Source organism: Heptranchias perlo, unplaced genomic scaffold (genome assembly GCF_035084215.1).
Source record: "Heptranchias perlo isolate sHepPer1 unplaced genomic scaffold, sHepPer1.hap1 HAP1_SCAFFOLD_366, whole genome shotgun sequence".
Classification (NCBI taxonomy): domain Eukaryota; kingdom Metazoa; phylum Chordata; class Chondrichthyes; order Hexanchiformes; family Hexanchidae; genus Heptranchias; species Heptranchias perlo.
In genome coordinates this window covers 118287-146154 of record NW_027139378.1, presented here as the reverse complement: position 1 = coordinate 146154, position 27868 = coordinate 118287, and the positions used below count along the sequence as shown (strand labels likewise).

General features: G+C 46.0%; 1 protein-coding gene across 2 annotated transcripts in view; it reads right to left on the bottom strand.

Moving 5' to 3' along the window:
* The window catches only part of LOC137311613 (WD repeat-containing protein 70), a 223133-nt gene that overhangs the window by 95140 nt on the left and 100125 nt on the right, over positions 1–27868 (bottom strand). For both annotated transcript variants that reach the window (XM_067978710.1, XM_067978711.1), the window contains one exon: positions 13832–13908. In XM_067978710.1, the coding sequence (XP_067834811.1) occupies positions 13832–13908 (77 nt within the window). The remainder of the gene's footprint in view (positions 1–13831; positions 13909–27868) is intronic.

Below are 27868 nucleotides of genomic sequence, written 5' to 3'. Positions count from 1 at the left end.
GCACACCGCTGGACACAGGCATCCAGTTTGAAAAACAACCCTCTACAACCACCCTCTGTCTTCTGTCGTCAAGCCAATTTTGTATCCAATTGGCTACCTCACCTTGGATCCCATGAGATTTAACCTTATGTAACAACCTACCATGCGGTACCTTGTCAAATGCTTTGCTGAAGTCCATGTAGACCACGTCGACTGCACAGCCCTCATCTATCTTCTTGGTTACCCCTTCAAAAAACTCAATCAAATTCGTGAGACATGATTTTCCTCTCACAAAACCATGCTGACTGTTCCTAATTAGTCCCTGCCTCTCCAAATGCCTGTAGATCCTGTCCCTCAGAATACCCTCTAACTGAATATAAATAATGATCAGGATAATGATCAGGCTAGACAGGCTGGATGCAGGGAGGATGTTTCCCCTGGCTGGGGGGTCCAGAACGAAGTGTCAGAGTCTCAGGAATCAATCTCTCCAACCCCACACCATGCTGTATAGAAATAATGATCGTAGAAACTTACAGCACAGGAGGCCATTCGGCCCAGCGTGTCCGTTCCCGCTGAAAAAGAGATATTCAACTCAATCCCACTTTCCAGCTCTCGGTCCGTAGCCCTGTAGGTTTCGGCACTTCAGGTGCACATCTAAATACTTTTCAAACGAGTTGAGGGTTTCTGCCTCGACCGCCCTTTCAGGCAGTGAGTTCCAAACCCCCGCCATCCTCTGGGTGAAAACATTTCTCCTCAGCTCCCCTCTAATCCTTCCACCAATCACTTTAAATCTATGCCCCCTGGTTATTGACCCCTCCGCTAAGGGAAATCGGTCCTTCCTATCCACTCCATCTCGGCCCCTCATAATTTTATACACCTCAATTAAATCTCCCCTCAGCCTCCTTTGTTCCAATGAAAACAGCCCCAGCCTGTCCAATCTTTCCTCATAGCTAAAATTCTCCAGCCCTGGCAACATCCTCGTAAATCTCCTCTGTACTCTCTCTGGTAAAATCACATCTTTCCTGTTATGTAGTGACCAGAACTGTATGCAGTACTCAAGCTGAGGCCTAACTAGTGTTTTATGCAGTTCTGGCAGGTCAGAGGCTGGGTATTCTGCGGCGAGTGACTCACCTCCTGACTCCCCAAAGCCTTTCCACCATCGACAAGGCACAAGTCAGGAGTGTGATGGAATACTCTCCACTTGTCTGGATGAGTGCAGCTCCAACAACACTCAAGAAGCTCGACACCATCCAAGATAAAGCAGCCCGCTTGATTGGCACCCCATCCACCACCCTAAACATTCACTCCCTTCACCACCGGCGCACAGTGGCTGCAGTGTGTACCATCCACAGGATGCACTGCAGCAACTCGCCAAGGCTTCTTCGACAGTACCTCCCAAACCCGCGACCTCTACCACCTAGAAGGACAAGAGCAGCAGGCACATGGGAACAACACCACCTGCACGTTCCCCTCCAAGTCACACACCATCCCGACTTGGAAATATATCGCCGTTCCTTCATCGTCGCTGGGTCAAAATCCTGGAACTCCCTTCCTAACAGCACTGTGAGAGAACCTTCACCACACGGACTGCAGCGGTTCAAGAAGGCGGCTCACCACCACCTTCTCAAGGGCAATTAGGGATGGGCAATAAATGCCGGCCTCGCCAGCGACGCCCACATCCCATGAATGAATTAAAAAAAACTTCCCTGATCTTATATTCTATGCCTCGGCTAATAAAGGAAAGTATCCCATCTGCCTTTTTAACCATCTTATAGAGTCATAGAGTCATAGAGTTATACAGCACGGATGGAGGCCCTTCGGCCCATCGTGTCCGCGCCGGCCATCAGCCCTGTCTACTCTAATCCCATATTCCAGCATTTGGTCCGTAGCCTTGTATGCTATGGCATTTCAAGTGCTCATCCAAATGCTTCTTGAATGTTGTGAGGGTTCCTGCCTCCACAACCCTTTCAGGCAGTGAGTTCCAGACTCCAACCACCCTCTGGGTGAAAAAGTTCTTTCGCAAATCCCCTCTAAACCTCCCGCCTTTTACCTTGAATCTATGTCCCCTTGTTATAGTACCCTCAACGAAGGGAAAAAGCTCCTTAGTATCCATCCTATCTGTGCCCCTCATAATTTTGTACACCTCAATCATGGCCCCCTCAGCCTCCTCTGCTCCAAGGAAAACAAACCCAATCTTCCCAGTCTCTCTTCATAGCTGAAGCGCTCCAGCCCTGGTAACATCCTGGTGAATCTCCTCTGCACCCTCTCCAAAGCGATCACATCCTTCCTGTAGTGTGGCGACCAGAACTGCACACAGTACTCCAGCTGTGGCCTAACCAGTGTTTTATACAGCTCCATCATAACCTCCTTGCTCTTATATTCTATGCCTCGGCTAATAAAGGCAAGTATCCCATATGCCTTCTTTACCACCTTATCTACCTGTTCCGCCGCCTTCAGGGATCTGTGAACTTGCACACCAAGATCCCTCTCACCCTCTGTCTTGCCTAGGGTCTTCCCATTCATTGTGTATTCCCTTGCCTTGTTAGTCCCTCCAAAGTGCATCACCTCGCACTTTTCCGGGTTAAATTCCATTTGCCACTGTTCCGCCCATCTGACCAACCCATCTATATCGTCCTGCAGACTGAGGCTATCCTCCTCGCTATTTACCACCCTACCAATTTTTGTATCATCAGCAAACTTACTGATCATACCTTTTACATTCATATCCAAGTCGTTAATGTAGACCACAAACAGCAAGGGACCCAGCACCGATCCCTGTGGTACCCCACTGGCCACAGGCTTCCAGTCACAAAAACAACCTTCGACCATCACCCTCTGCCTTCTGCCACTAAGCCAGTTTTGTATCCAAAGTGCCAAGGCACCCTGGATTCCATGGGCTCGTACCTTCTTGACCAGTCTCCTGTGCGGGACTTTATCGAAGGCCTTACTGAAATCCATGTATACCACATCCACTGCGTTACCCTCATCCACACGCCTAGTCACCCCCTCAAAAAATTCAATCAAATTAGTCAGACATGATCTTCCCTTGACAAAGCCATGTTGACTATCCCTGATTAATCCTTGCTTCTCCAAGTGGAGACTAATTTTGTCCTTCAGAATTTTTTCCAATAATTTTCCTACCACTGATGTTAGGCTCACTGGCCTGTAGTTCCCCGGTTTTTCCCTACTCCCCTTCTTGAATATTGGTATTACATTAGCGGTTCTCCAGTCCTCTGGCACATCCCCTGTGGCCAGAGAGGTTCTGAATATATGTGTCAGAGCCCCCGCAATCTCCTCCTTTGCCTCACACAGTAGCCTGGGATACATTTCGTCCGGGCCTGGGGATTTATCCATTTTTAGGCCTGCTAAAACCGCCAATACCTCCTCCCGCTCGATGTTAATATGTTCGAGTATATCACAGTCCCCCTGCCGTATTTCTATGTCTACATCGTCCTTCTCCATAGTGAAAACAGATGCAAAAAATTCATTTAGAACCCCTCCTACATCTGCCGGCTCCACACACAGATTGCCATTTTTGTCCCTAATGGGCCCTATTTTTTCCCTAGTCATCCTCTTACCCTTAATATACTTATAAAACATCTTAGGATTTTCCTTTATTTTGCTCACCAGTGTTATTTCATGGCCCCTCCTTGATCTCCTAATTTCTTTTTTAAGTATCCCCCTGCACTTTTTGTACTCCTCTAGGGCTTCCTCCGTCTTTAGCCTTTTGTATCTGCCAAAAGCCCTCCCTTTTTTCCTAATCCATTCTCGTATATCCCCTGACATCCAAGGTTCCCTGGAGTTCTTGGAACCACCCTTGACCTTTACGGGAACATGTTGCCATTGTATGGTCTCAATCTCCCTTCTGAAAGACTCCCATTGCTCCGATCTTATCTACCTGTCCTGCTACCTTCAAGGATCTGCAGACATGCACTCCAAGGTCCCTCTGTTCCTCTACACCTCTCAGTATCCTCCCATTTATTGTGTATTCCCCGTGCCTTGTTTGCCCTCCCCAAGTGCATTACCTCACACTTCTCTGGATTGAATTCCATTTGTCACTTTTCTGCCCACCTGAAGAGTCCATTGATATCTTCCTGCAGCGAACAGCTTTCCTCTTCACTGTCAACCACATAGCCAATTATTGTATCATCTGCAAACTGCTTATTCATGCCCCTTACATTTAGATATATTTACATATATCATTAATATATACCACAAAAGGCAGGGGACCGAGTACTGAGCCCTGCGGCACCCCACTGGAAACAGCCTTCCAGTCACAAAAACACCAGACCATTACCCTTGGCTTCCTGCTGCTGAGCCCATTTTAGATCCAACTAGCCACTCTCCCTTGGATCCCATGGGCTTGTACTTTTTTAACCAGTCTGCCATGAGGGACCTTGTCAAAAGCCTTGCTAAAATCCATGTACACGACATCAAACGTGCTATCCTCATTGATCAGACACACCACTCTCTCTAACCCCACACCCTAGAACCATAGAAAGGTTACAACATGGAAGATGGTCATTCAGCCCATCGAGTCCGTGCCGAATCAATAGAAGAGCAATCCAGCTAGTCCCCTGCCCTGCCCTATCCCCGTAGCCCTGCACATGTTTTCCTTGCAAGTACTTATCCAGAGCCCTTTTCAAGGCCATGATTGAATCTGCCTCCACCATCCCCTCGGGCAGTGCATTCCAGATCCTAACCACTCGCTGTATAAAAAAGTTTTTCCTCATGTCACGTTTGGTTCTTTTGCCAATCACCTTAAAGCTATGTCCTCTGGTCCTTGACCCTTCTGCCAATGGGAACAGTTTCTCTCTATCCACTCTGTCTAGACCCTCCATGATTTTGAATACCTCGATCAAATCTCCTCACAACCATCTCTGTTCCAAGGAGAACAACCCCAGCTTCTCCAGTCTATCCATGTAACTAAAGTCCCTCATCCCTGGAATCATTCTAGTAAATCTCTTCTGCACCCTCTCTAAGGACTTCATATCTTTCCTAAAGTGCGGTGCCCAGAACTGGATACAATACTCCAGTTGTGGCCGAACCAGTGTTTTATAAAGGTTCATCATGACTTCCATACTTTTGTATTCTATGCCTCTATTTATAAAGCCGAGGACCCCGTATGCTTTTTTAACCACTTTCTCAATCTGCCCTGCCACCTTCAACGATTTGTGCACATAAACCCCCAGATCTCTCTCTTCCTGTACCCCTTTTAGAGTTGTGCCCTCTAGTTTATATTGCCTCTCCTCGTTCTTCCTCCCGAAATGTATCACTTCGCATTTTTCTGCGTTAAATTTCATCTGTCACGTGTCCGTCCATTCCACCAGCCTGTCTATGTCCTCTTGAAGTCTATCACTATCCTCCTCACTGTTTACTACACTTCCAAGTTTTGTGTCATCTGCAAATTTGGAAATTGTGCCCTGTACACCCAAGTCCAAATCATTAATATATATCAAGAAAAGCAGTGGCCCCAGCACTGACCCCTGGGGAACACCACTGTACACCTCCCTCCAGTCTGAAAAACACCCGGTCTCCTCTGCTCTCTGTTTCCTGTCCCTTAGCCAATTCTGTATCCATGTTGCTACTGTCCCCTTTATTTCATGGGCCGCAATCTTCAAGATAAGCCTACCATGCGGCACTTTATCAAACGTCTTTTGAAAGTCCATACACACCACATCAACTGCACTGCCCAAATCTACCCTCTCTGTGACCTCATCAAAAAACCCTATCATCAGGTTAGTTAAACACGATTTGCCTTTAACAAATCCGTGCTGGCTTTCCCTAATCAATCCACACTCATCCAAGTGACTGTTAATTTTTTTTTTATTCATTCACGGGATGTGGGCATCGCTGGCGAGGCCAGCATTTATTGCCCATCCTTAATTGCCCTTGAGAAGGTGGTGGTGAGCTGCCTTCTTGAACAGCTGCAGTCCGTGTGGTGAAGGTTCTCCCACAGTGCTGTTAGGAAGGGAGTTCCAGGGTTTTGACCCAGCGACGATGAAGGAACGGCGATATATTTCCAAGTCAGGATGGTGTCAGACTTGGAGGGGAACGTGCAGGTGGTGTTGTTCCCATGTACCTGCAGCTCTTGTCCTTCTAGGTGGTAGAGGTCGTGGGTTTGGGAGGTGCTGTCGAAGAAGCCTTGGCGAGTTGCTGCAGTGCATCCTGTGGGTGGTACACACTGCAGCCACAGTGCGCCCGTGGTGAAGGGAGTGAATGTTTAGGGTGGTGGATGGGGTGCCAATCAAGCGGGCTGCTTTGTCCTGGATGGTGTCTAGTTTCTTGAGTGTTGTTGGAGCTGCACTCATCCAAGCAAGTGGAGAGTATTCCATCACACTCCTGACTTGTGCCTTGTAGATGGTGGAAAGGCTTTGGGGAGTCAGGAGGTGAGTCACTCGCCGCAGAATACCCAGCCTCTGACCTGCTCTCGTAGCCACGGTATTTATATGGCTGGTCCAGTTAAGTTTCTGGTCAATGGTGACCCCCAGGATGTTGATGGTGGGGGATTCGGCGATGGTAATGCCGTTGAATGTCAAGGGGAGGTGGTTAGACTCTCTCTTGTTGGAGATGGTCATTGCCTGGCACTTATCTGGCGCGAATGTTACTTGCCACTTATCAGCCCAAGCCTGGATGTTGTCCAGGTCTTGCTGCATGCAGGCTCGGACTGCTTCTTTATCTGAGGGGTTGCGAATGGAAATGAACACTGTGCAGTCATCAGCGAACATCCCCATTTCTGACCTTATGATGGAGGGAAGGTCATTGATGAAGCAGCTGAAGATGGTTGGGCCTCGGACACTGCCCTGAGGAACTCCTGCAGCAATGCCCTGGGGCTGAGATGATTGGCCTCCAACAACCACTACCATCTTCCTTTGTGCTAGGTGTGACTCCAGCCACTGGAGAGTTTTCCCCCTGATTCCCATTGACTTCAATTTTACTCGGGCTCCTTGGTGCCACACTCGGTCAAATGCTGCCTTGATGTCAAGGGCAGTCACTCTCACCTCACGTCTGGAATTCAGCTCTTTTGTCCATGTTTGGACCAAGGCTGTAATGAGGTCTGGAGCCGAGTGGTCCTGGCAGAACCCAAACTGAGCATCGGTGAGCAGGTTATTGGTGAGTAAGTGCCGCTTGATAGCACTGTCGACGACACCTTCCATCACTTTGCTGATGATTGAGAGTAGACTGATGGGGCGGTAATTGACCGGATTGGATTTGTCCTGCTTTTTGTGGACAGGACTGTCCCAGATTATCGTTTCTCAAAGTTTCCCACCACTGAGGTTAAACTGACTGGCCTGTAGTTGCTGGGTTTATCTTTACACCTTTTTCGAACAAGGGTGCAACATTTGCAATTCTCCAGTCCTCTGGCACCACCTCCGTATCTACGGATGTTTGGAAGATTATGGCCAGTACCTCCGCAATTTCCACCCTTCCTTCTGATAGAGAACTATTAGCTGTCACTGGGACTGATTAATAATAGAGTTTGAATTTTTGCTGAACTCGATGTTCGGCTATTACGCAATGTGACACCAAGTGGCGGCAGAGGGAGCAATCACTGTCAGCAGTCAAGCTGTGTATGTGCAGGACCAATCACAGCATGACAATGCAGATCACCTGACATTGGTAAGCCAATGGTATGTGAACTGTATTCTCCATTGAATCTTTTGTTCTAAAAAACTTTTCCTCAGTTCAGTTTGTTGTTGACCACCATGACTGAAGTACTGTAATAAAGTTCACCTAAAATTACCATACCACCATACTCTGAATCTTTTTTATGAGATCTTGCACTTCCCTCATCAACCTAGGATGCATCCCATCCGGACCGGGTGAATTATCCACTTTAAGTACAGCTAGCCTTTAAAGTACCTCTTCTTCATCAATTTTTAGCCCATCCAGTATCTCAGCTATGTTTTCCTTTACTGAAACTCTGGCAGCATCTTCTTCCTTGGTAAAGACAGATTCAAAGTACTCATTTAGTACCTCAGCCATCCCCTCTGCCTCCATGAGTAGATCTCCTTTATGGTCTCTAATAGGCGCCACCCCTCCTCTTACTGCCCGTTTACTGTTTACATGTCTGTAGAAGACTTTAGGGATTCCCTTTTATGTTGGCCGCCAGTCTATTCTCATACTCTCTCTTATTTCCTTTTTCACTTCCCCTCTGAACTTTCTATATTCTGCCTGGTTCTCACTTGTGTTATCAACCTGACATCTGTCACACACCCCTTTTTTAACCGTTTCATCTTACTCACTATCTCTTTTGTCATCCAGGGAGCTCTGACTTCAGTTTCCCTACCTTTCTGCTTCGTGGGCAGAACCCGAACCGTCTCCTCGTTAAAGGCCGCCCATTGTTGAATTACAGTTTTGCCCTGCCAATCTTTGACTCCAATTTACCCGGGCCAGATCTGTTCTCATCCCATTGAAACTGGCCCACCTCCAATTGAGTATTTTTATTTTAGAGCAGACCGTGTCCTTTTCCATAGCTATTCTAAACCTTATGATACGATGATCACTGCTCTCTAAATGCTCCCCCACTGACACTTGCTGCACTTGGCCCACATCATTCCCTTGAACCAAGTCCAGCAATGCCTCCTTCCTCATTGGGCCGGAAACGTACCAGTTAAGAAAGTTATAGAAATATTGAAAATAGGAGCAGGAGTAGGCCATTCGGCCCTTCGAGCCTGCTCCGCCATTGGCTGATCCTCTATCTCAAGACCATATTCCCACTCTCTCCCCATACCTCTTGGCACCTTCTGAGTGCAGAAATATATCTGTCTGCTTCTTAAATATATTCAGTGACTTGGCCTCCACAGCCTTCTGTGATAGAGAATTCCACAGGTTCACCACCATCTGAGTCAAGAAATTTCTCCTCATCTCAGTCCGAAATGTCCTACCCCGTATCCTGAGACTGTGACCCCTCGTTCTGGACCCCCCCAGCCAGGGGAAACATCCTCTCTGAATCCAGTCTGTCTAGCCCTGTCAGAATTTTATATGTTTCGATGAGATCCCCTCTCATTCTTCTAAACTCGAGTGAATACAGGCCGAGTCGACCCAATCTCTCCTCATACAACAGTCCTGCCATCCCAGGAATCAGTCTGGTGAACCTTTGCTGCACTCCCTCGATGGCAAGTATATCCTTTCTTTGGGAAAGAGACCAAAACTGCACACAATACTCCAGGTGTGGTCTCACCAAGGCCCTGTATAACTGCAGTAGGACATCCTTGCTCCTGTACTCAAATCCTCTTGCAATGAAGGCCAACATACCATTTGCCTTCCTAACTGCTTGCTGCACCTGCATATTTGCTTTCAGTGACTGGTGTACAAGGACACCCAGGTCCCTTTGTACATCAACATTTCCCAATCTATCACCATTTAAATAATACTCTGCCTTTCTGTTTTTCCTTCCAAAGTGGATAACTTCACATTTATCCACATGATACTGCATCTGCCATGTATTTGCCCACTCACTCAACTTGTCTAAATCGCCTTGAAGCCTCTTTGCATCCTCCTCACAACTCACAATCCCACCTAGTTTTGTGTCGTCAGAAAACTTTGAAATATTGCATTTGGTTCCCTCACCCAAATCATTGATATATATTGTGAATAGCTGGGGCCCAAGCACTGATCCCTGTGGTACCCCACTAGTCACTGCCTGCCACCCCGAAAAAGACCCGTTTATTCCTACTCTCTGTTTCCTGTCTGTTAACCAATTTTCAATCCATGCCAGTATATTCCCCCCAATCCCATGTGCTTTAATTTTGCACACCAACCTCTTATGTGGGACTTTATCAAAGGCCTTCTGAAAATCCAAATAAACCACATCCACTGGTTCTCCCTTATCTATCCTACCAGTTACATCCTCAAAAAACTCCAGTAGGTTTTGTTGAAGTTGTACAGGGCATTGGTGAGGCCACACTTGGAGTACTGTGTACAGTTCTGGTCACCCTATTATAGAAAGGATATTATTAAACTAGAAAGAGTGCAGAAAAGATTTACTAGGATGCTACCGGGACTTGATGGTTTGACTTACAGGGAGAGGTTAGACAGACTGGGACTTTTTTCCCTGGAGCTTAGGAGGTTAAGGGGTGATCTTATAGAAGTCTATAAAATAATGAGGGGCATAGATAAGGTCGATAGTCAAAATCTTTTCCCAAAGGTAGGGGAGTCTATAACGAGGGGGCATAGATTTAAGGTGAGAGGGGAGAGATACAAAAGGGTCCAGAGGGGCAATTTTTTCACTCAAAGGGTGGTGAGTGTCTGGAACGAGCTGCCAGAGGCAGTAGTAGAGGCGGGTACAATTTTGTCTTTTAAAAAGCATTTGGACAGTTACATGGGTAAGATGGGTATAGAGGGATATGGGCCAAGTGCAGGCAATTGGGACTAGCTTAGTGGTATAAACTGGGCGACATGGACATGTTGGGCCGAAGGGCCTGTTTCCATGTTGTAACTTCTATGATTCTATGATTCTATGATTTCCCTTTCATGAATCCATGTTGATTTTGTCTAATCCTGTTGATATTTTCTAAGTGTCCTGTTATCACATCCTTTATAATAGACTCTAGCATTTTCCCTCCTACTGATGTTAGGCTAACCAGTCTGTCGTTCCCTGTTTTCACTCTCCCTCCTTTTTTATATAGTGGGGTGACATTTGCCACCCTCCAATCTGCAGGAACTGTCCCATAATCTATAGAATTTTGGAAGATGACAACCAATGCATCCACTATTTCCATGGCTACCTCCTTTACTACTCTGGGATGCAGATTATCAGGCCCTGGGGATTTATCGGCTTTCAGTCCCAGTAATTTATCCAGCACGATTTTTTTACGAATACTAATTTCTTTTAATTCCTCCTTCTCACTGGACCCTTGGTTCCCTAGCATTTCTGGGAAGTTATTTGTGTACTCTTCCGTGAAGACAGAACCTTCCCTCCATCATAAGGTCAGAAATGGGGATGTTCGCTGATGATTGCAGTGTTCAGTTCCATTCGCAACACCTCAAATAATGAAGCAGTCCGTGCCCTCATGCAGCAAGACCTGGACAACATCTAGGCTTGAACTGATAAGTGGCAAGTAACATTCGCGCCAGACAAGTGCCAGGCAATGACCATCTCCAACAAGAGAGAGTCTAACCACCTCCCCTGGACATTCAACGGAATTACCATCGCCGAATCCCCCACCATCAACATCCTGGGGGTCACCATTGACCAGAAACTTAACCAGACCAACCACATAAATACTGTGGCTACAAGAGCAGGTCAGAGGTTGGCTATTCTGCATTGAGTGACTCACCTCCTGACTCCCCAAAGTGTTTCCACCATCTACAAGGCACAATTCAGGAGTGTGATGGAATACTCTCCACTTGACTGGATGAGTGCAGCTCCAACACGCAAGAAGCCAGGACAAAGTAGCCCGCTTGATTGGCACCCCATCCACCACCCTAAACATTCGCTCCCTTCATCACCGGCGCACAGTGGCTGCAGTGTGTACCATCTACAAGACGCACTGCAGCAACTCGCTAAGGCTTTTTCGACAGCACCTCCCAAACCCGCGACCTCTACCACCTAGAAGGACAAGGGCAGCAGGCACATGGGAACAACACCACCTGCACGTTCCCCTCCAAGTCACACACCATCCTGACTTGGAAATATATCGCCGTTCCTTCATTGTCGCTGGGTCAAAATCCTGGAACTCCCTTCCTAACAGCACTGTGGGAGAACCGTCACCACACGGACTGCAGCGGTTCAAGAAGGCAGCTCACCACCACCTTCTCAAGGGCAATTAGGGATGTGCAATAAATGCTGGCCTTGCCAGCAACGCCCACTTCCCATGAACGAATAAAAAAAAATTGCACTGCCATTTCCTTGTTCCCCATTATAAATTCTTCAGTTTCTGACTGTAGGGGACCTACATTTGTCTTCACTAATCTTTTTCCTTTTATTCTGCATACTTGTAGAAGCTTTTACAGTCCACTTTTATGTTCCTTGTAAGTTTACTCTCATACTCTATTTTTCCCCTCTTAATCAATCTCCTGGTGCCTTTTTGCTGAATTTTAAACTGCTCCCAATCCTCAGGTTTTCTACGTTTTCTGGCAACTTTATATGACTCCTCTTTGGATCTAATACTATCCTTAATTTCTTTTGTTAGCCATGGTTGGGCCGTTTATCCTCTTGTGTTTTTGCACCAGAAAGGAATGTATAACTGTTGCAATTCATGCATTTGTTCCTTAAACGTTAGCCATTGCCTATCCATCGTCATGCCTTTTAATGAAACTCCCCAATCTATCAGAGCCAACTCACTCCTCATACCTTCGTAGTTTCCTTTGTTTAGTTTTAGGACCCTAGTTTCGGATTGGACTACTTCACTTTCCATCTTAATGAAGAATTCTATCATGTTACGGTTACTCTTCCCAAAAGGACCCTGCACAAGATTATTAATTAACCCCTTCTCATTGCACAATACCGAGTCTAGGATAGCCTGCTCCCTGGTTGGCTCAACGTACTGGTCTAAAAAAAATCTCATACACGCTCCAGGAATTCCTCCTCCACAGTATTATTGCTAATTTGGTTTGGCCAGTCTATATGCAGATTAAAGTCACCCATGATTACTGTCGTACCCTTGTTACATGCATCTCTAATTTCCTGTTTGATGCCGTCCCCTACATTACCACTACTGTTTGGAGGTCTGTCGACAACTCCCACCAGTGTTTTCTGCCCTTGGTGCTTCTTAACTCCACCCAGACTGATTCCACATCTTGATTTTCAGAGCCAATATCCTTTCTCACTATTGCTCTGATTTCATCCTTTACTAACAATGCCACCCCACCTCCTTTTCCTTTTTGCCTGTCCTTCCGAGATATCGAATACCCTTGGATATTCAGCTCCCAGCCTTGGTCACCCTGCAGCCTTGTCTCTGTAATCGCAATTATATCGTGTCCGTTTACATCTATTTGCGCTGTTAATTTGTCTACCTTATTACCAATGCTTCGTGCATTCAGATACAGGGCCTTTAGATTTGTCTTTTGAACATTTTTAGACATCTTAACATTTTTTTGTACAATGGCCCTATTTGTCTTATTACCATTTTTTCTTACCCGGACCCAATTTGTTAGTGCACTCTTTTGTTTGTACTTTCCTGGACACATTTCAAAAATTCCCCCCCTTTATATTATTATTGTTATCCCAGTCTATATTAGGATAGTTGAAATCCCCTGTTACCACGACTCTATCGCTTCTGCACCTCTCTGTAATTTTCCTGTAAATTTGCTCCTCTATCTCCTTCCCACTAGTTGGTGGCCTATAGAATACACCCAGTAGTGTAAATGCACCTCTTTTATTTCTCAACTCTAACCAAATAGATTCTGTCCTTGACCCCTCCAGGACATCCTCTCTCTCCAGCACTGCAATATTCTCCTTAATCAATACTGCTACACCTCCTCCTTTCTTTCCTTCCCTATCTTCCCTGAACACCCTGTATCCAGGAATATTTAGTACCCAATCCTGCCCTTTTTTGAGCCATGTCTCCGTTATCGCCATGACATCATATTCCCATGTGACTATTTGTGCCTGCAGCTCACCAACCTTGTTTACCACACTTTGTGCGTTTACACACATGCACTGCAAACCAGTCTTAGACTTTCTTGTACTCTCTCTTAGTCCGATCCCAACTAATACCGTACTATTACCGTGCTGTATGTAAATTATGATCCCAGACACAAAACGTGCTGGAGATACACAGTGGGTGGTGAGGACCTGTGAAGAGAAGAGGGAGCTTTAGTTTTAGGTTGATTCCCTTTTCTCTTTACAGTTGCTGACTGACCTGCTGTGTATTTCTGGGATTTTCTGTTTCCAGAATATTCCTACCCGTCATTTGAGCAGGTCACAAATTCCTCCTTGATTTTCGGATGCCAGACGCCACTATTCAGCATGGCTGTATGTCCCTGAAAGAACAGGTGAGAACAGCAGTCAATTCAATTTAGTGTCAACCAGTCACTCACCGTTCCTTCATTTACATCCAAATGCAACCCCAACTCCCATCGCACCACAAACGAAGTATATAGTCAGTGTTACAGTACAGGAACAGGGTAAAGAATCAGAGAGTGTTACAGTACAGAAACAGGTTATAGAATCAGAGAGTGTTACAGTACAGAAACAGGGTATAGAATCAGAGAGTGTTACAGTACAGGAACAGGGTATAGAATCAGAGAGTGTTACAGTACAGAAACAGGGTATAGAATCAGAGAGTGTTACAGTACAGAAACAGGGTATAGAATCAGGGAGTGTTACAGTACAGAAACAGGGTATAGAATCAGAGAGTCACAGAACAGAAACAGGGTACAGAATCAGAGAGTGTTACAGTACAGAAACAGGGTATAGAATCAGAGTGTTACAGTACAGAAACAGGGTATAGAATCAGGGAGTGTTACAGTACAGAAACAGGGTATAGAATCAGAGAGTGTTACAGTACAGAAACAGGGTATAGAATCAGAGAGTGTTACAGTACAGAAACAGGGTACAGAATCAGAGAGTGTTACAGTACAGAAACGGGGTATAGAATCAGAGAGTGTTACAGTACAGAAACAGGGTATAGAATCAGAGAGTGTTACAGTACAGAAACAGGGTATAGAATCAGAGAGTGTTACAGGACAGAAACAGGGTATAGAATCAGAGAGTGTTACAGTACAGAAACAGGGTATAGAATCAGAGAGTGTTACAGTACAGGAACAGGGTATAGAATCAGAGAGTGTTACAGTACAGAAACAGGGTATAGAATCAGAGAGTGTTACAGTACAGGAACAGGGTATAGAATCAGAGAGTGTTACAGTGCAGAAACAGGGTATAGAATCAGAGAGTGTTACAGTACAGGAACAGTGTATAGAATCAGAGAGTGTTACAGTACAGAAAGAGGGTACAGAATCAGAGAGTGTTACAGTACAGAAACAGGGTATAGAATCAGAGAGTGTTACAGTACAGAAACAGGGTATAGAATCAGAGAGTGTTACAGTACAGAAACAGGGTATAGAATCAGAGAGTGTTACAGTACAGAAACAGGGGATAGAATCAGAGAGTGTTACAGTACAGGAACAGGGTATAGAATCAGAGAGTGTTACAGTACAGAAACAGGGTAAAGAATCAGAAAGCGTTACAGTACAGAAACAGGGTATAGAATCAGAGAGTGTTACAGTACAGAAACATAGTATAGAATCAGAGAGTGTTACAGTACAGAAACATGGTATAGAATCAGAAAGCGTTACAGTACAGAAACAGGGTATAGAATCAGAAAGCGTTACAGTACAGAAACAGGGTATAGAATCAGAAAGCGTTACAGTACAGAAACAGGGTATAGAATCAGAGAGTGTTACAGTACAGAAACATGGTATAGAATCAGAAAGCGTTACAGTACAGAAACAGGGTATAGAATCAGAGAGTGTTACAGTACAGGAACAGGGTATAGAATCAGAGTGTTACAGTACAGAAACAGGGTATAGAATCAGAGAGTGTTACAGTACAGAAACAGGGTAAAGAATCAGAGAGTGTTACAGTACAGAAACAGGGTAGAGAATCAGAGAGCGTTACAGTACAGAAACAGGGTAAAGAATCAGAGTGTTACAGTACAGAAACAGGGTAGAGAATCAGAAAGCGTTACAGTACAGAAACAGGGTATAGAATCAGAGAGTGTTACAGTACAGAAACAGGGTAAAGAATCAGAGTGTTACAGTACAGAAACAGGGTAGAGAATCAGAGAGTGTTACAGTACAGAAACAGGGTATAGAATCAGAGAGTGTTACAGTACAGAAACAGGGTATAGAATCAGAGAGTGTTACAGTACAGAAACGGGGTATAGAATCAGAGAGTGTTACAGTACAGAAACAGGGTATAGAATCAGAGAGTGTTACAGTACAGAAACAGGGTATAGAATCAGAGAGTGTTACAGGACAGAAACAGGGTATAGAATCAGAGAGTGTTACAGTACAGAAACAGGGTATAGAATCAGAGAGTGTTACAGTACAGGAACAGGGTATAGAATCAGAGAGTGTTACAGTACAGAAACAGGGTATAGAATCAGAGAGTGTTACAGTACAGGAACAGGGTATAGAATCAGAGAGTGTTACAGTACAGAAACAGGGTATAGAATCAGAGAGTGTTACAGTACAGAAAGAGGGTACAGAATCAGAGAGTGTTACAGTACAGAAACAGGGTATAGAATCAGAGAGTGTTACAGTACAGAAACAGGGTATAGAATCAGAGAGTGTTACAGTACAGAAACAGGGTATAGAATCAGAGAGTGTTACAGTACAGAAACAGGGGATAGAATCAGAGAGTGTTACAGTACAGGAACAGGGTATAGAATCAGGGAGTGTTACAGTACAGAAACAGGGTATAGAATCAGAAAGCGTTACAGTACAGAAACATAGTATAGAATCAGAGAGTGTTACAGTACAGAAACATGGTATAGAATCAGAAAGCGTTACAGTACAGAAACAGGGTATAGAATCAGAAAGCGTTACAGTACAGAAACAGGGTATAGAATCAGAAAGCGTTACAGTACAGAAACAGGGTATAGAATCAGAGAGTGTTACAGTACAGAAACATGGTATAGAATCAGAAAGCGTTACAGTACAGAAACAGGGTATAGAATCAGAGAGTGTTACAGTACAGGAACAGGGTATAGAATCAGAGTGTTACAGTACAGAAACAGGGTATAGAATCAGAGAGTGTTACAGTACAGAAACAGGGTAAAGAATCAGAGAGTGTTACAGTACAGAAACAGGGTAGAGAATCAGAGAGCGTTACAGTACAGAAACAGGGTAAAGAATCAGAGTGTTACAGTACAGAAACAGGGTAGAGAATCAGAAAGCGTTACAGTACAGAAACAGGGTATAGAATCAGAGAGTGTTACAGTACAGAAACAGGGTAAAGAATCAGAGAGTGTTACAGTACAGAAACAGGGTATAGAATCAGAGAGTGTTACAGTACAGAAACAGGGTATAGAATCAGAGAGTGTTACAGTACAGAAACAGGGTATAGAATCAGAGAGTGTTACAGTGCAGAAACAGGGTATAGAATCAGAAAGCGTTCCAGTACAGAAACAGGGTAAAGAATCAGAGAGTGTTACAGTACAGAAACATGGTATAGAATCAGGGAGTGTTACAGTGCAGAAACATCGTATAGAATCAGAGAGCGTTACAGTACAGAAACATGGTATAGAATCAGAGAGCGTTACAGTACAGAAACATGGTATAGAATCAGAGAGCGTTACAGTACAGGAACAGGGTATAGAATCAGGGAGTGTTACAATACAGAAACAGGGTATGGAATCAGAGCATTACAGGTCAGAAACGGGGTACAGAATCAATGAGTGTTACAGTACAGAAACAGGGTATGGAATCAGAGGCAAAAGTAAAATACTGCAGATACTGGAAATCTGAAATAAAAATAGAAAATGCTGGAGAAGCTCAGCAAGTGAGGCAGCATCTGTGGAGAAAGAAACTGAAAATTAAACAGTTTTTGAGCAAGGACGGAGCCAGGGAAAGTGGGGAGGAAGGGGAGGGGAGGAAAGAACAAAAGGGAAGGTCTGCATTTAATCACTCCTGCCCTCCACCTATCAGAGACCTGTCCTGTTGTTCTTTCCTCCCCTCCCTCAGCTCTGTCCTTGCTTAAAAACTGTTTCCTCTTCAACTTCTTCCAGTTCTGACGAAGGGTCATCGACCTGAAATGTTGGCTATGTTTCTTTCTCCACAGATGCTGCCTGACTAGCTGAGTATTTCCAGCATCTTCTGTTTTTATTACAGAATCAGAGTGCGTTACAGTACAGAAACAGGGCACAGTAGCATAGTGGTTATGTCACTGGGGTAGTAATCCTGAGGCCTGGACAAGTAATCCAGAGTTATGAGTTCAAATCCCACTCCGGCAGTTGGGGAATTTAAATTAGTTCATTAAATTTTAAAAATCTGGCAAATGAAGCTAGTTTCAGTAATGGTGGCCATGAAACTACCGGATTGTCGTAAAAACCCATCTGATTCACTAATGTCCTTTCGGGAAGGAAACCTGTCGTCCTTACCCGGTCTGGCCGATATGCGACTCCAGACCCACAGCAATGTGGTTGATTCTTAATTGCCCTCTGAAATGGCCCAGCAAGCCACTCAGTTCTACAATCCCGTGACAAAAAGGCATAACAAGAATAAAACCAGATGCACCACCAAACACGACAAAGGCAAACCAAGCCCAGTTGACCCTGCAAAGTCCTCCTCACTAACATCTGGGGACTTGTGCCAAAATTGGGAGAGCTGTCCCACAGACGAGTCAAGCAACAGCCTGACATAGCCATACTCACAGAATCATATCTTTCAGCCAATGTCCCAGACTCTTCCATCACCATCCCTGGGTATGTCCTGTCCCACCGGCAGGATAGACCCACCAGAGGTGATGGTACAGTGATATACAGTCAGGAGGGAGTGGCCCTGGGAGTCCTCAACATTGACTTCGGACCCCATGAAGTCTCATGGCATCAGGTCAAACATGGGCAAGGAAACCTCCTGCTGATTACCACATACCGCCCTCCCTCAGTTGATGAATCAGTCCTCCTCCATGTTGAAAAGCACTGAGGGTCGCAAGGGCACAGAATGTACTCTGGGTGGGGGACTTCAATGTCCATCACCAAGAGTGGCTCGGTAGCACCACGACTGGGCCGAGTCCTAGAGGACATAGCTGCTAGACTGGGCCTGCGGCAGGTGATGAGCGAACCAACACGAAGGAAAAACCGACTTGACCTCGTCCTCACTAATCTACCTGTCGCAGACGCATCTGTCCATGACAGTATTGGTAGGAGTGACCACTGCACGGTCCTTGTGGAGACTAAACTCCCGTCTTCACACTAAGGACACCGTCCATCCTGTTGTGTGGCACTACCACCGGGCTAAATGACATAGATTCAGAACAGATCTAGCAGCTCAAAACTGGGCATTCATGTGGCGCCTTGAGCCATCAGCAGCAGCAGAATTGTACTCCACAAAGCTGAGAAAATATTTGGCAAAAGTGGACTAGAAACAGCTACTTTCTTTTTTTATTTGTTCATGGGATGTGGGCGTCGCTGGCAAGGCCAGCATTTATTGCCCATCCCCAGTTGTTTAATTGTCCACCACCATTCACGACTAAATGTGGCAGGACTGCAGAGCTTTGATCTGATCCGTTGGTTGTGGAATCGCTTAGCTCTGTCTATAGCATGTTGCTTCCGCTTTTTAGCATGCATGTAGTCCTGTGTTGTCGCTTCACCAGGTTGGCACCTCATTTTTAGGTACGTCTGGTGCTGCTCCTGGCATGCTCTTCTACACTCCTCATTGAACCAGGGTTGATTCCCTGGCATGCTGGTAATGGTAGAGTGAGGAATATGCCAGGCCATGAGGTTACAGATTGTGCTGGAATACAATTCTGCTGCTGCTGATGGCCCACAGCGCCTCATGGATGCCCAGTTTTGAGCTGCTAGATCTGTTCTGAATCTATCCCATTTAGCACGGTGGTAGTGCCACACAACTCGTTGGATGGTGTCCTCAGTGCGAAGACGTGACTTCGTCTCCACAAGGACTGTGCGGTGGTCACTCCTACCAATACTGTCATGGACAGATGCGTTTGCAACAGGTAGATTGGTGAGGACGAGGTCAAGTCGGTTTTTCCCTCGTGTTGGATCGCTCACACACCTGCCGCAGGCCCAGTCTGGCAGCTATTTCCTTCAGGACTCGGCCAGCACGGTCAGTAGTGGTGCTACCAAGCCACTCTCGATGATGGACATTGAAGTCCCCCACCCAGAGTACATTCTGTGCCCTTGCTACCCTCAGTGCTTCCTCCAAGTGGTGCTCAACATGGAGGAGGACTGATTCATCAGCTGAGGGAGGGCGGTAGGTGGTAATCAGCAGGTGGTTTTCCTTACCCATGTTTGACCTGATGCCATGAGATTTCATGGGGTCCGGAGTCAATGTTGAGGACTCCCAGGGCCACTCCCTCCTGACTGTATATCACTGTACCGCCACCTCTGGTGGGTCTGTCCTGCCGGTGGGACAGGACATACCCAGGGATGGTGATGGAAGAGTCTGGGACGTTGGCTGAAAGGTATGATTCTGTGAGTATGGCTATGTCAGGCTGTTGCTTGATTCGTCTGTGGGGCAGCTCTCCCAATTTTGGCACAAGTCCCCAGATGTTAGTGAGGACGACTTTGCAGGTTCGACTGGGCTTGGTTTTCCTTTGTCGTGTCCGGTGCCGGTTTTTTTCTTATGACTTTTTGTAGCAAGATTGTACAACTGAGTGTCTTGCTAGGCCATTTCAAAGGGCGATTAAGAATCAACCACATTGCTGTGGGTCTGGAGTCACATATAGGCCAGACCGGGTAAGGACATCAGTGAACCAGATGAGTTTTTACGGCAATCAGGTAGTTTCATGGCCACCATTACTGATACTAGCTTTTTTTTATTCCAGATTTTATTTAATTAATTGAATTTAAATTCCCGAGCTGCCGTGGCAGGATTTGAACTCATGACTCATTATTAGTCCAGTAACATAACCACTATGCTACCATACCCGTACAATCTCAGAACAGCGTTCAAAGGGGAGATAGTGAGGGTTCAGAGCAACTATGCTCCCACGAAGAAAAAGGGTGGGGCTGCGAAATCTAGAGCTCCCTGGATATCAAGGAGCATACAGGGTAAGTTAAGGCAAAAAAGGGAAGCTTATGTCAGACACCAAGAGTTCAATACTACAGAAAGCTGAGAGGAGTACAGAAAGCGCAGGGGTGAAATTAGAAAGGAAATTAGGAAAGCAAAGAGATGGCATGAAAAAATACTGGCAGGTAAAATCAAGGAAAACCTGAAGTTGTTTTATAAATACATAAAGAGCAAGAGAGTAATTAAGGAAAGGGTAGGGCCTATTACAGTCCAAAAAGGTAACCTATGTGTGGAGCTGGAAGATGTGGGGATGGTTCTTAATGAATACTTTTCGTCTGTCTTCACAAAAGAGAAGGACGATGCAGAGACTGTGGTTAAGGAGGAGGAGTGTGAAATATTGGACGGGATAAACATCGTGAGAGAGGAAGTATTAAGGGGATTAGCATCTTTGAAAGTAGATAAATCACCAGTCCCAGATGAAATATATCCCAGGCGATTAAGAGAGGAAATAGCGGAAGCTCTGACCATCATTTTCCAAACTTCTCTGGCTACAGGCGTAGTGCCGGAGGATTGGAGGGCTGCTAATGTTGTACCGTTGTTTAAAAAGGGAGCGAAGGATAGACCGAGTAATTACAGACCAGTCAGTCTAACCTCGGTGGTGGGCAAATTATTGGAAACAATTCTGAGGGACAGGATAAACTGCCACTTAGAAAGGCATGGATTAATCAAGGACAGTCAGCATGGATTTGTTAAGGGAAGGTCGTGTCTGACTAACTTGACTGAATTTTTTGAGGAGGTAACAAGGAGGGTCGATGAGGGCAGTGTGTTTGATGTAGTCTATGTGGATTTTAGCAAGGCTTTTGACAAGGTCCCATTGGGCAGACTGGTCAGAAAAGTAAAAGCCCATGGGATCGAACGGAAAGTGGCAAGTTGGATCTAAAATTGGCTCAGTGCCAGGAAGCAAAATGTAATGGTCGACGGGTGTTTTTGTGACTGGAAGGCTGGTTCCAATGGGGTTCCACAGGGCTCAGTATTAGATCCCTTGCTTTTTGTGGTATATATTATTGATTTCGACAAAAATATAAGGGGCACGATTAAGAAGTTTGCAGATGATACAAAAATTGGCCGTGTGGTTGATAGTGAGGAGGAAAGCTGTAGACTGCAGGAAGATATCAATGGACTGGTCAGGTGGGCAGAAAAGTGACAAATGGAATTCAATCCAGAGAAGTGTGAGGTAATGCATTTGGGAAGGGCAAACAAGGCAAGGGAATACACAATAAATGGGAGGATACTGAGAGGTGTAGAGGAAGAGAGGGACCTTGAAGTGCATGTCCACAGATCCCTGAAGACAGTGGGACAGGTAGATCAGGTGGTTAAAAAGGCATACGTGATACTTTCCTTTATTAGCCGAGGCGGAGAATATAAGAGCAGGGAGATTATGCTGGAACTGTATAAAACACTGGTTAGGCCACAGCTTGAGTACTGCGCACAGTTCAGGTCACCACATTACAGGAAGGATGCAACTGTACTAGAGAGGGTGCAGAGAAGATTTATGAGGATGTTGTCAGCACTGGAGAATTTTAGCTGTGAGGAAAGATTGGATTGGCTGGGAACAGGGGAGGCTGCGAGGAGATTTAAACGAGGTGTATAAAATTATGGGGCCTAGATAGAGTGGATAGGAAGGACCTATCTCCCCAGGCAGAGAGGTTAATAACCAGGGGGCATAGATTTAAATTAATTGGTAGAAGGATTAGAGGGGAGCTGAGGAGAATTTTTTTCACCCAGAGGGTGGTGGGGGTCTGGAACTCACTGCTACAAAGGGTGGTAGAGGCAGAAACCCTCAACTCATTTAAAAAGTATCTGGATGTGCACCTGAAGTGCCGTAAACAACAGGGGTACGGATCAAGTGCTGGAAAGTGGGATTAAGCTGGATAGCTCTTTTTCGGTCTGCATAGACATGATGGGCCGAATGGCCTCCTTCTGTACCCTAACTTTCTATGATTCCACCACAATCTGTAACCTCTTGGCCCGGCATATTCCTCACTCTACCATTACCAACAAGCCAGGGGATCAACCCTGGTTCAATGAGGAGTGTAGAAGAGCATGCCAGAAGCAGCACCAGACGTACCTAAAAATGAGGTGCCAACCTGGTGAAGCTACAACTCAGGACTACATGCATGCGAAACAGCAGAAGCAACATGCTACCGACAGAGCTAAACGATTCCACAACCAACGGATCAGATCAAAGCTCTGCAGTCCTGCCACATCCAGTCGTGAATGGTGGTGGACAATTAAACAACTAATGGGAGGGGGAGGCTCTGTAAACATCCCCATCCTCAATGATGACGGAGTCCAGCACGTGAGTGCAAAAGACAAGGCTGAAGCATTTGCAACCATCTTCAGCCAGAAGTGCCGAGTGGATGATCCATCTCGGCCTCCACCCCAGATCCCCACCATCACAGAAGCCAGTCTTCAGCCAATTCGATTCACTCCACGTGATATCAAGAAACGGCTGAGTGCACTGGATACAGCAAAGGCTATGGGTCCCGACAACATCCCAGCTGTAGTGCTGAACACTTGTGCACCAGAACTAGCTGCGCCTCTAGCCAAGCTGTTCCAGTACAGCTACAACACTGGCATCTACCCGACAATGTGGAAAATTTCCCAGGTATGTCCTATCCACAAAAAGCAGGACAAATCCAATCCGGCCAATTACCGCCCCATCAGTCTGCTCTCAATCATCAGCAAAGTGATGGAAGCTGTCGCCGACAGTGCGATCAATCGGCACTTACTCACCAATAACCTGCTCACCGATGCTCAGTTTGGGTTCTGCCAGGACCACTCGGCTCCAGACCTCATTACAGCCTTGGTCCAAACATGGACAAAAGAGCTGAATTCCAGAGGTGAGGTGAGAGTGACTGCCCTTGACATCAAGGCAGCATTTGACCGAGTGTGGTATCAAGGAGCACTAGTAAAATTGAAGTCAATGGGAATCAGGGGGAAAACTCTCCAGTGGCTGGAGTCATACTTAGCACAAAGGAAGATGGTAGTGGTTGTTGGAGGCCAATCATCTCAGCCCTAGGATATCGCTGCAGGAGTTCCTCAGGGCAGTATCCTAGGCCCAACCATCTTCAGCTGCTTCATCAATGACCTTCCCTCCATCATAAGGTCAGAAATGGGGATGTTCGCTGATGATTGCACAGTGTTCAGTTCCATTCGCAACCCCTCAGATAATGAAGCAGTCCGTGCCCGCATGCAACAAGACCTGGACAACATCCAGGCTTGGGCTCATAAGTGGCAAATAACATTCGCGCCAGACAAATGCCAGGCAATGGCCATCTCCCAACAAGAGAGAGTCCAACCACCTCCCCTTGACATTCAACGGCATTACCATCACTGAATCCCCCACCATCAACATCCTGGGGGTCACCATTGACCAGAAACATAACTGGACCAGCCATATAAATACTGTGGCTACAAGAGCAGGTCAGAGGCTGGGTATTCTGTGGCGAGTGACTCACCTCCTGACTCCCCAAAGCCTTTCCACCATCTACAAGGCACAAGTCAGGAGTGTGATGGAATACTCTCCACTTGCCTGGATGAGTGCAGATCTAACAACACTCAAGAAGCTCCACACCTTTCAGGACAAAGGAGCCGGCTTGATTGGCACCCCATCCACCTCCTTAAACATTCACTCCCTTCACCATCGGCACACTGTGGCTGCAGTGTGTAACATCTATAAGATGCACTGCAGCAACTCGCCAAGGCTTCTTCGACAGCACCTCCCAAACCCGCGACCTCTACCACCTAGAAGGACAAGGGCAGCAGGTACATGGGAACAACACCACCTGCACGTTCCCCTCCAAGTCACACACCATCCCGACTTGGAAAAATATCACCGTTTCTTCAATGTCCCTGCGTTAAAATCCTGGAACTCCCAACCTAACTTAAGAAATTAAGAAGGAAATTAGGAAAGCAAAGAGGACATGAAAAAATATTGGCAAGTAAAATCAAGGAAAATCCAAAGATGTTTTATTAATACATTAAGAGGATAACTAAGGAAAGAGTAGGGCCTATTAGAGACCAAAAAAGTAAACTATGTGAGGAGGCGGAAGATGTGGGGATGGTTCTTAATGAATACTTTGCGTCTGTTTCACAAAAGAGGGGGACGATGCAGAGATTCTAGTTAAGGAGGAGGAGTGTGAAATATTAGATGGGATAAACATAGTGAAAGAGGAAGTATGAAGGGGATTAGCATCTTTGGAAGTAGATAAATCACCGGGCCCAGGTGAAATGTATCCCAGGCTGTTAAAAGAAACAAGGGAAGAAATACCAGAGGCTCTGACCATCATTTTCCAATCCTCTCTGGATACAAGTGGTACCGCAAGATTGGAGGACTGCTAACATTGTACCGTTGTTTAAAAAGAGAGAAGGGGATAGATCGAGTAATTATAGGCCGGTCAGTCTAACCTCGGAGGTGGGCAAATTACTGGAATCAATTCTGAGGGACAAGATAAACCGTCACTTCGAAAGGCACGGAGTAATCAAGGACAATCAGCATGGATTTGTTAAGGGAAGGTCGTGTCTGACTAACTTGAATGAATTTTTTGAGGAGGTAACAAGGAGGGTCGATGAGGGTAACGCGTTTGATGTGGTCTACATGGATTTTAGCAAGGCTTTTGACAAGGTCCCACATGCAGACTCGTCAAAAAAGTACAAGTCCATGGGATCCAAGGGAAAGTGGCAAATTAGATCCAAAATTGGCTCAGTGGCAGGAAGCAAAGGGTAATGGTCGACGGGTGTTCTTGTGACCAGAAGGCTGGTTCCATTGGGGTCCCGCAGGGCTCAGTATTAGGCCCCTTGTTTTTTGTGGTATATATTAATGATTTGGACTTCAATTTAGTGTGGACGATTAACAAGTTTTTAGAAGATACAAAAATTGGCCATGTGGGTGGTAGTGAGGAGGAAAGCTGTAGACTGCAGGAAGATATCAATGGACTGGTCAGGTGGGCAGAAAAGTGGCAAATGGAATTCAATCCAGAGAAGTGTGAGGTAATGCATTTGGGGAGAGCAAACAAGGTACGGGGAATACACAATAAATGGGGGGATACTGAGAGGTGTGGAGGAAGTGAGGGACCTTGGAGTGCATGTCCACAGATCCCTGAAGGTAGCAGGACAGGTAGATAAGGTGGTTAAAGAGGCATACGGGATACTTTCCTCTATTAGCTGGGGCATGGAATATAAGAGCAGGGAGGTTATGCTAGAACTGTATAAAACACTCGTTAGGCCACAGCTTGAGTACTGTGTACAGTTCTGGTCACCACATTACAGGAAGGATGTAATGGTACTAGAGAGGGTACAGAGGAGATTTACGAGGATGTTGCCAGGACTGCAGAATTTTAGCTATGAGGAAAGATTGGATAGGCTGGGGTTGTTTTCTTTGGAACAGAGGAGGCTGAGGGGAGATTTGATTGAGGTGTATAAAATTATGAGGGGCCTAGATAGAGTGGATAGGGAGGACCTATTTCCCTTAGCGAATAAGTCAATAACCAGGGGGCATAGATTTAAAGTGATTGGTAGAAGGATTAGAGGGGAGCTGAGGAGAAATTTTTCACCCAGAGGGTGGTGGGGGTCTGGAACTCACTGCCTGAAAGGGTGGTAGAGGCAGAAACCCTAATCACATTTATAAAGTACACGGATGTGCTCTTGATGCACCGAAACTACAGGAATACGGACCAAGTGCTGGAAAGTGGGATTAGGCTGGGTGGCTCATTTTCAGCCAATCGAATAGCCTCTTTCTGTGCCATAAATTTTCTACGATTCTAACATCGGTGTGGGAGAACCTTCACCACACAGACTGCAGCAGTTCAAGAAGGTGGCTCGCCACCACCTTCTCAAGGGCAATTAGGGTTGGGCAATAAATGCTGGCCTCGCCAGCGACGCCCACATCCCATGAATGAATAAAAGAAGAAACAGGGTATAGAATCAGAGTGTGTTACAGTACAGAAACTGGGTATAGAATCAGTGTTACAGTGCAGAAACTGGGTATAGAATCAGAGTGTTACAGGAGGGAAACAAGGTAGAGAATCAGAGTGTTATAGTACCGAAACAAGGTATAGAATCAAAGTATTATAGTACAGAGACAACATATAGAATCAGAGAGTGTTACAGTACAGAAACAGGGCATCGATTCAAAGTGGGTTTTTTTTTTATTCGTTCGTGGGATGTGGGCGTCGCTGGCGAGGCCGGCATTTATTGCCCATCCCTAATTGCCCTTGAGAAGGTGGTGGTGAGCCGCCTTCTTGAACCGCTGCAGTCCATGTGGTGACGATTCTCCCACAGTGCTGTTTGGAAGGGAGTTCCAGGATTTTGACCCAGCGACGATGAAGGAACGGCGATATATTTCCAAGTCAGGAGGGGAACGTGCAGGTGGTGTTGTTCCCATGTGCCTGCTGCCCTTGCCCTTCCAGGTAGTAGAGGTCGCGGGTTTTGGAGGTGCTTCCGAGGAAGCCTTGGCGAGTTGCTGCAGTGCATCCTGTGGATGGTACACACTGCAGTCACAGTGAGCCGGTGGTGAAGGGAGTGAATGTTTATGGTGATGGATGGGTATCAATCAAGCGGGCTGCTTTATCTTGGATGGTGTCGAGCTTCTTGAGTGTTGTTGGAGCTGCACTCATCCAGGCAAGTGGAGAGTATTCCATCACACTCCTGACTTGTGCCTTGTAGATGGTGGAAAGGCTTTGGGGAGTCAGGAGGTGAGTCACTCGCTGCAGAATACCCAGCCTCTGACCTGCTCTTGTCGCCACAGTATTTAGCTCATCCAGTAGCTCAACTACATCTTCTTTTACTGTGAATTTGGTAGCATCTTTTTCCTTGCTAAAGACAGATTCAAAGTACTCATTTAGTACCTCAGCTATCCCCTCTGCCTCCATGCATAGACCTCCTTTATGGTCTATGTTACTTGCCACTTATCAGCCCAAGCCTGGATGTTGTCCAGGTCTTGCTGCATGCGGGCTCGGACTGCTTCATTATCTGAGGGGTTGCGAATGGAACTGAACACTGTGCAGTCATCAGCGAACATCCCCATTTCTGACCTTATGATGGAGGGAAGGTCATTGACGAAGCAGCTGAAGATGGTTGGGCCTAGGACACTGCCCTGAGGAACTCCTGCAGCAATGTCCTGGGGCTTAGATGATTGGCCTCCAACAATCACTACCATCTTCCTTTGTGCTAGGTATGACTCCAGCCA